General features: G+C 37.4%; 1 protein-coding gene across 1 annotated transcript in view; it reads left to right on the forward strand.

The window, feature by feature from the left end:
* Positions 1-9,093, forward strand: part of QKI (QKI, KH domain containing RNA binding) — a 106,027-nt gene that overhangs the window by 20,926 nt on the left and 76,008 nt on the right. The window contains exon 4 of the mRNA XM_025049059.1: positions 2,752-2,868. Coding sequence (XP_024904827.1) covers positions 2,752-2,868 — 117 coding nt within the window. The remainder of the gene's footprint in view (positions 1-2,751; positions 2,869-9,093) is intronic.

Genomic DNA, 9,093 nt, shown 5'->3' on the forward strand with positions numbered 1-9,093 from the left:
TTAAAACAGGACACAAGACACTAACCATGAAGGAGGACTGATAAGTTTTGCCATGTGAAAATTAAATGTAATTTAATTCCGTCGGATTAAATTCCGTCATCACATGACACCATTAAAGAGCCAGAAGGCAAGCCAGAGCCGGAGGATGGTGAAAGGCATTTGCCACGCACATAACCACAAAGTGGAAATTATTAAGAAAAAAGGTAAACAGTGCAGTAGGAAAATAGGAAACTTCTAATGTGCTTCAAAAAAAAGTATATCTCAGTGTCTAGTAAACATGTAAAAATGATCAACTTTTTTTAGTTATGAGTAGAATGCTAATTCACATATTTAGCAAATGTACCAGAATGGCTTAAAAAAAAAAAAAATTCATTGGCAACGAGTGGTGGTGGAGAGGAAGGAAGTGGATCAGAAAAAGTTCTCTTCTCTTGGGAATAGAAGTGCACACCCATTTTAGAAAATAATTTAGCGCTATTTACTCAGGAAAGTTATTTTCAGATATTCTTTGTCAGCAGTCTTTTCCTTCAAAGGAGCAGTCATGTGTCCTTTTCCTTTGTTTTGTATTATCTCTTTCCTGTCGGAGCCTTCCCCAAGTCTTTGGGAAACCTTCTTTGTCCATTCATATTTAAGTATGAAACGCTGAAAATTTGAATTAGAAGCTTGAGTTCCCAGACCGCGCTTTCCCACTGCAAACTTCAGTGTGAGGTGACCACCCGAACCCTCAGCCTTTGAGAAGGAGCTGGATGCTGGAACATGGAAGTGTTTTGTCTGGGACATTTCATTTTTTCTGGAGATGAAAAGTCAAGCCCGTTGGCTGCAAGTTAGACGTCCGGCCTTTGGTGTTCTTCGGCCGGGATGGTCACCTGTGCTGCATATCACTTCCACCTTTTCCTTCCAGTTTTCTGCAGAACTCAGTGTCTGAGTGACAAGTCTCTCTGAAGTACTTGGGCAAATATGTGTTTCTCAGATCCCTTTCCACAGACAATCTAAGACGAACTGTTGTTGGAGGGAAAAGAGCGTTTGTAGTGGCCTGGTAAGCTCTAAACTGTCCACCGCATGCCAGGCCTCCTGTTAGCCCTTTTCCGTAATACTGCACTGTGCCTCCCAGGTTGTTAGTGTGACCTCGGTTCTGTCGCCGAGGCCGATTTGATGTGACTTCAAATCCCTGACTATTATTTAGGGTTGGAGCTTGGGGAGCAGTTGGGATCTGTGCGCTTCCAGAGTTTAAACTCTTAAACATAGTTGGTTCAGACTGGCGGTGGAGGAAGGGGGTTCCAGGTGGGAAGCGAGTGCGTTGTTAACGTGGATGACAGCGGGGGTTTAGGTTGTGTAGAGACGCGAAGTGCTCTGAAGTGCTCCGTGCTAAGGAACTAGGCAAGGACCAGGGCTTTATTTGAATATAAAGAGATGGTTCAGGCAAATTTCAAGGCTTGGTATCTTGTAGAGCGAGGTCACGTGCTTACAGGATTAAAGTCGGTGAGTCTCAACTTGAGACGGAAAAAGTTGTATCGAAATCTCCTGAGGGAAGAGGCCTTTGCGAACCACCTTTGTACGGTGTGACAGGCCTGGTGAGCAGCTTAATGAGGCACGTTAACTATGGGAGGTGAACACACAATGTAAATGTATATATGTGCTTTGCTGTTAAAATGTACAACTGAAGCATCGGATATCGTTAACCAGTGTCACCATAAAAAAAAAAAAAAAGCTATTGAAATACAGAAGATGGAAGAAGTGAGCCTCTTACACCCTGACAGAGTGAATTCTAGCATGTTACTTTTATGTAATGACGTGATAACAACGGGTCAAATGCCAGGAAAGAATAGGAAGCTGTAAGCATAAGAACCATTATCTGTTGGATTAAATAAACAAACTACTTGTGGGTTTTCGCATAAGTGATGGTAAACTCATTTTTATGCAGATGATATGTGAATGAGGAAAATTTAATTTCTGATATTCAGTTAAACTGTTCCTCCCATTGACCTTTTTTTCCCTCTAAAACAGAAACTTCTGTATATAATACTAGAAGTTTTTGTGGAAGGATAATCATTTGTACAGTTATTTTTATCATTGTCCTATTCATGAAAAGAATTTGCCTCCTTGCAAAAATAGTAGTATAAGTTAAAGGTAGAAATGGAGAAAGAAAAGGAAAAGAAAGACACAAACAAAAGTTTGCAAAGGATATGATGAAAAAGCACATTCTTTCAAGACTTAAACATTTAATATAGGATGGGATCCACATTTGGCCATTGGGTTTGACAGCCAACCCAAAATACAATCTCTGTGAATAGTTGCTTTGGAGAAAGTTTAACTTGTAAGATAAGAAACAGGAATTTTCCCCAAAGATTTTAGTTAAAATAAGCGATCACGATTTAACATAATGAACAGTTCCCTCAACACTGTCATTACAAAAAGTTTTGTAGAAGAGATTTGTGTTCTTGGCTGGCATCCAGGATTCTGTTTAGATTACATGTTGATGGACGATTCAGTATAGTACCTATTTTAGGTAGATTGTATTGTTTCTAATTCATAATTTGTATTTATACGTATCAAAATTTCATGCTAAACAATGAGCTGTTTTAATTATACCTCCCCAAACTTGGAAAGAAATTCATAAGGACCCTTGATTTTATTTCAATATACTATAAAAAATATTTAATTTAAGAAAGTAAACATATATTTTAAAATAATTTTAAGACCTGTAAATTCAAGCAAGTGAGTAACATATGGTGACTTTTTTTTTTTTTTTTCCAGTTTAATTTTGTTGGGAGAATCCTTGGACCTAGAGGACTTACAGCTAAACAGCTTGAAGCAGAAACAGGATGTAAAATAATGGTCCGAGGGAAAGGCTCAATGAGGGATAAAAAGAAGGTAAGTCCTTAAAAATGGGGGCATTAATTTACTTAAACTTTTGCATTCTTTTTCTTTTGTCCAAAAATTTTTAAAACTTTGGCATTCTAATAAAATATCCAGATCTCTCCTTCATAAAGCAGTGTGCATTATTTCATGTTAGAAACTTTTGAACATCTTAAAGGTATTGTCATGATTTAACTTGTTAATAATTATCATTATTTTTAATTTAGCCAGCTAAGGTATCACTCAGTCTATCATGTTACCTAACTTTGGTATTTACACTTGAGAAGCTGCCAGTTTGGGAATTAGACTCTAATGTTGTATATATAAAACTATGTAACTAAAATTTGAAAAATCTAAAATGTTTCTTTTGATAAGATTTGAATGAGAACAGTCTAATGAGTAACTTTGGATTTATGTCACATCATTTAGAGTTAGTAAGCAGAAAAAAGAAGGCTCAATTAACACTAGACATAGGAGACTCATTTTTTATTTCATCAATATTTTGTGTTGATCATAAATTTTCTAGATATTTTACTTTAAACTGTATTGTTTCTGTTTTGTTTTTCTATTACCAGTTCTTGTTTTGCTAGTTTAATAAAGATCTAACTAGTTTAAATATTGTTTTTAGAAAGTTTTATTTGCCTAGATTTTTTTTTTTTTTTTAATCCAGTGATTCTGTGAGGCAAAATCCTTTGGAATTTCTATTTCTGGAAAAAAATGTTTGACTGAATTAAAAAAAAAAACCAAAAAACCTAGATTTTTATTGCCAAAGATTCAGCTCATTGTAAGGAAGGTGTGTGTGTGCTTGTTTGCTTGTTTGTTTAATATATTGCCTTGAAAGGACTATCAGATGATAGACCTGTGGTCAGTTTATGTTGGAGCATGAGCATTGAATCGCTTTGTGGAGATCGTGGAATGAACACCAGATCTAAAAGGTATTCTGACTTCATTCTCTTGTGCTTTTCTGAGCTTCCCACCATATTCATTTAAGCCCTTCCATAAGCTAACTGGATCGTAATCATGTTCTCTCCCTACAGACAAATAATGACTTAGTAGCTAAGAAGTTGGGGTAAAAGGTCCTCATTGGTATTGCTTATCTTTTAATCTTACTGTAACTTGTTCTTCTTGTCATCTGGGTTTAAAGAAACTTTGAGGTAAGCATGTGAGTTCCCCTCGGGTGTATTTAGGTACTGTATTTAAAACATTTTTTTTTTGGTATCTTAAACATTAAGATTCTAGATTCTGAATCAGCTGAGTGGCAATCTCGTGATGTCATGCAGTTTGGATCCCCACGTTGGCACTTAGGGTTGCATCGCCACCATGTAGTGCTAATTTCATAGCCCGAGGGCAATGAGATGAAATCTTGACAACTGAAGGACAAATAAATCTTCACCAAAAGATTAGCAGCCATCCATGAAACAAGTTATCAGTTAACAAATCACGTCTTTCCCTCTGCTCGGCTTCTGGGAATTCTGTGGCGGGAGGCCCTCCCTCCCCTCGCACCCCGTAGTTGCTGAAGGGAGAGCCTGGGAGCGTGCAGACCTCACAGGTGCTGTCTCCTCTGGGGCTTGGACTTGCATCCTGAAGGACGTCCTGCTGTCTTTGGCAGGAGGGTAGAGTGGTTAGGGAAGTGAGCTCTGTGACGGATTGCTAAGGTTCGAGTCTTGGTTCTGTCACTTAGCAGCATTGTGACTTTGGACAAATTAATCTCTGTGGTATATAAAATGGGACTCTTAAGTGGTGTTTATGAGGGTTAAATTAGTTGTAAAGCACTTCGAACAGTGTTTTGGCAGCATAGTAAGTGACCAGTTAATGGTTCTTAATAAGTTTACGTTAACAGTATTAGGTGGTACATTTTAGGTTTAAACTCAGATGTATGATGGGATTGCTGCAGGCTTTCAGGCTTTGGAAACGACAATGCTTCCTCGTTTTCTGACCTTTGAATATCCCATATTCTCCTGACTTTTCTGTTTTGCTTCTGTGGCGCTTGATGTGTCCATATTCTTCTGTCTTGTCTGCGTCGGTCTTAACCACAGGTAGAAGCGCTTCATACGTTTTATTTATTAGTTTGTACTGCTGTCTACTGAAATTTTAAGAAAAGCTTACAGATTATACATATACATGCAAGAAAACAATATTAAAATAAGACACCAAAATTTGGCCACAGATTACATTTTTAGTTTTATTAAAAGCTACAGATGAACATACTTAGGGCATTTCAGGTTAATTTGAATGGCTACCATCTGTTCGATATTATGGTATGTGGATTCCGTGAAGAATTTAAAGATTTATAATACCAATAGAATGTCTTCCGTAATCTTAATTTATATCTACTGCACATAATAAATAAACCAGATCACCTTGGTTTATGCTGTAGTTTATTCATTCAGCTCTTAAAAATGTTAATAAAAGTAAAGTCAAAAATGGAAAATACTATCACTTGTTGGTTGGCTTATTATTTTGAGAAAGGCCATGACAAGCAAATGGAGACAAAAAGAAGTATTGATATGAGTAATAAGGCTGATTGAGGTGTATTTCAGGTGTTTCAAAGGAAAAGCCATTTGGCTTTCAGCTTTTCTGAAATTTTCAATTATGTAAATGCAGGGAAAGCTAGAAAATAAATCTTAATTTACTGATTGCCCTAAATATTATGATGGAAATGCTGTTTGCTGATCTGTATTCTTCACTGGACTGATAAACTCAGGGTAAAGCCTGTCTATTTTATGACTATTTCACTGGTGTTTAATGAGGACCTGGCACAGAGTAGGACGTGGAAGAAAGTATCTGAGAAAGGAATAAATGTTTCGTTTAGGTAGTAGATGAAAGGCATCGACGCCTCTCCCTCTGTGTCCCCCCCCCACCCCATAAAAAGATTTGTAAATAGAGAAAATAAACCCTATTATGTGTTTTTAATTCTTTGGGGAAGATAGGCAGTAGTACTCTGTTATTCTAAGCTGCTGGTTTGAAGCAAGGGAGTGAATATGCCACTTTCATTTTTCTTCTCTTGGGTCGATACTTCTTCAGCATTAGCTATTAATGGGCATGGCGGCATTGATTGTTGAATAGAAATACCCGAGAGAACAGTACTGGGTAACCTTCGGGCATCCAGAGCAGGAACTGCCGTCAGGCTTCGTGAGAGACATGGTCACAGCTTGGAAAGCTTGTCCATTCCTGCCAGTGTATGGCAGCGCTGACCCTCTGCAGGCCAGCCACAGCCCCGTCTCTGATACTGAGTGTATGGTAACTGGGCGTCCGCAAGTGGAACCCAGTTCTGATGGATAGTTGTTTTGATTTGTAGGGTGTACTTTGTATCATGCGTTATTCTAAGTAGTTTACATACATTTAATGAGTTTTAGTCCCATTTTGTAGATGAGGAAACTAAGGCTCAGGGAGGTTGAGTAATTTGCCTAAGGTCAAATGCCAAAAAGCAGTCAAAATTTAAAACGAAAGCCTGTATTTTATTCTATGGTGGAATGTTTTCTAATTATAAACCATTTCTAAGAGTGATATCAACCTCAGAAATATTAGAACTTGAATATTGAGTACTCTAAACTTTATCAAGTCAATGTGAGTATATATTGTAAAATTTCTCTAAGCTTTTTCTTCTCTAAAATTTTAATAAATTTTAATTAGTTAATATGTGATATTTTTTAAAAAGTGAAAATATATTTTGAAATTCTTCTATTAGTCTTTTGATAGAAAACTATATACCTGAGCAGATTAGAGATGCTAGAGGAGTAATTTTGCAAAAAAGAAAGTAATTGATTATTTGTAGTTTTTCAGAAAATATATTTTGAAATTTTCTGTCTATTAGTCTTTTGATAGAAAACTATATACTTGAGCAGATTAGAGATGCTAGAGGAGTAATTTTGTAAAAAAGAAAGTAATTGATTATTTGTAGTTTTTCAGTAGAGGTAGCAGAGGACTGCATGGGGCCACGTGACAGGCTGTGGGGAAAATGTCACATGCTAGAGGGAATGGCTCACCTTCAAAGAGCGGAGATGGCAGTCAGTCAGTTTCCAGTGTAGCAATGAAAACATGTTAAGTCATTGCAAGAGAAGAGTGTTTTGTCCATAATTAGATACTCGATAAATTATTGTGGAGTGACAGTTTTTAGTAAAGCGACACTCTGGAGATTTGTCTTATGCACATCCATTAACTCTTCTCTGAGACCGCCTCTGTCATAGCAGGTGGGGACTAAGTAGCCATGCTTGTGTTTCTGTTCCCATCCCAACCCCCTGGCCAAAAATGTTGATGGGTGAAATGTGTACAGTTGATTAAAGCCAGGGCAGTCAAATGACGTGTCTTCTGGAAATTTCCAGTGAGACTCAGCAATTCTCATTAAAGCTCTTTGCTCGGAATGAAGGAATGTGCACTCAAGGGCTTGTATGGCCACTCTGGGGCCGCTAAGAATAGCGCCAGGTGCTGTCACTGGCTTACACAGACCAGGCAGCAGCCTCAGAAGCTCGTTTCTCTCTTCTGATGAGAGGGGAGGCTTAAGGAGGTGTAGGAACTTTTTCAGGTGCTCATTTCTAAACAATGACTGCATTAAATGTAGACATATAATCTCACTAGACATTCAGATTCAGCTGTATAGAATATTCTCATCAAAATACGTGCTCTGAATTTAGAATCAGATGCATCTGTAATGAAGTTTTAATTCAGTTTTTGACTTCAGTGTTTCCCAAATTTGTTTGACCATAGTCTCTCTTTTTGTAAGAGCGGTCTCTGTAATTTCTCGAGAAATTACAGTGTTTTGTGGAATATGTCTTCTGAAATGTTATTAGAGAGGCATATTGTGTAATTGTAAACATAGGTAGAATTTTATAACATTTCTTACATACTACTTACAGACATTATACATTTTTTGTCAATCTCTTTTAGCCTCATTTCTTATGTTAATATAAATTTTAATTAGTTAATATGTGATATTTTTTAAAAAAAAAGTGTAAAGTACAGATGGTCTGAAAAAATATTAAAGGTACCTGATTCTAGCACTCTGCTGCTCTTGTTGACAGTTTTGGTGTGTCTTGTAGATCGTTCTTCAGGAAGTTAGGCATATTCACGTGTCTTATAGAAAGTGGATCATATTATGCATGATGCTTTATAATTAGCATTTTCTCCTACAACTCTGTAGCCTGTCTTGTGTCATATCACCAAACAATTGACCTTTATGATGTGTAAGAAGACTTTGTGTTGGATCGTAGGAAAGCACACTTGAAGGATTTTTCAACGCGATATAGATAGCAGTACGCAAAAATAAATTTGCTTTGTTTGGTGGTGGCTTAGGCTTTTATTTTAAGGAACGATGTTACTGTTGTCTCAACGCTTTGAAAGAGATCTGATTAATACAGGTTTTTGGTGGACATACTAAAGCGGCTCTGGTGACTGGTGACATAACATCAAGTACAAGCGTGGTTCCAAATGGCTGGTTGTATTGATCTTGTTGAATACTTAGCTTTCTGACAACCTTTAGCGTAGGTATAGCTTTTTTTGAACTTTCATCTTGGTAAAGTTTAGATACTTATTGCCACCCAGTGTCAGCATTGCCTGTCCCCTTCCCTGTGCGCCCTCACTCCCGCCCGTCAGATGATTCGAGGAGCGGATTCCAGACGTAATTTCATCTGTAGATACTTTATTATGTGTTTCTAAAATACCTTTTATGTCATCAAATATCTAGTCAGTTCTCACAGTTTCCTCTTGTCTCATATGTGTGCTCTTAAACAAGCTGGAGTGGCATACAGATGAGGGCCACATACGTTGCAGTTGACAGAGCTCTTGCGTCATTCTCACAGTCGACCCGGTTTCTCCTTGCAATTTATTTCTAAAGGAACCGAACTGTCTGTCCTGAAGAATGCCTGTGGATTCTCCTGATTGCATTTTCATGGTGGTGTTTAACACTGTTCCCTTTTTTTCTTGTAAATTGGTAGCAGGAAAGTTTTAATCACATTCAGATCTCCTGCCCTCCCTTCCTCTTTTTCTTTCTTCCTTTCGAAAGCCTTCTTCACAAGTAGTGTGGTGGTGGTGGTATGCGATAGGAGCTTCCTCTCTTCTCTGTGATTTCAGCAATCATTGTTGATTGTTTTTTAGGCTCTTTATTTCGGTGGGAGTTGTAAAATAGCTATATTCTGTTTTTTTATTAGTATTAGCTAGATTTACTTTTATAGGAAAGACTGAATAAATGTTCAGTTTTTTATTCACTACTTTTAGAATAGTGAGTTGGTTCTTAGGATTCTTCTA

This window comes from Pteropus alecto, unplaced genomic scaffold (genome assembly GCF_000325575.1).
Source record: "Pteropus alecto unplaced genomic scaffold, ASM32557v1 scaffold195, whole genome shotgun sequence".
Lineage (NCBI taxonomy): Eukaryota > Metazoa > Chordata > Mammalia > Chiroptera > Pteropodidae > Pteropus > Pteropus alecto.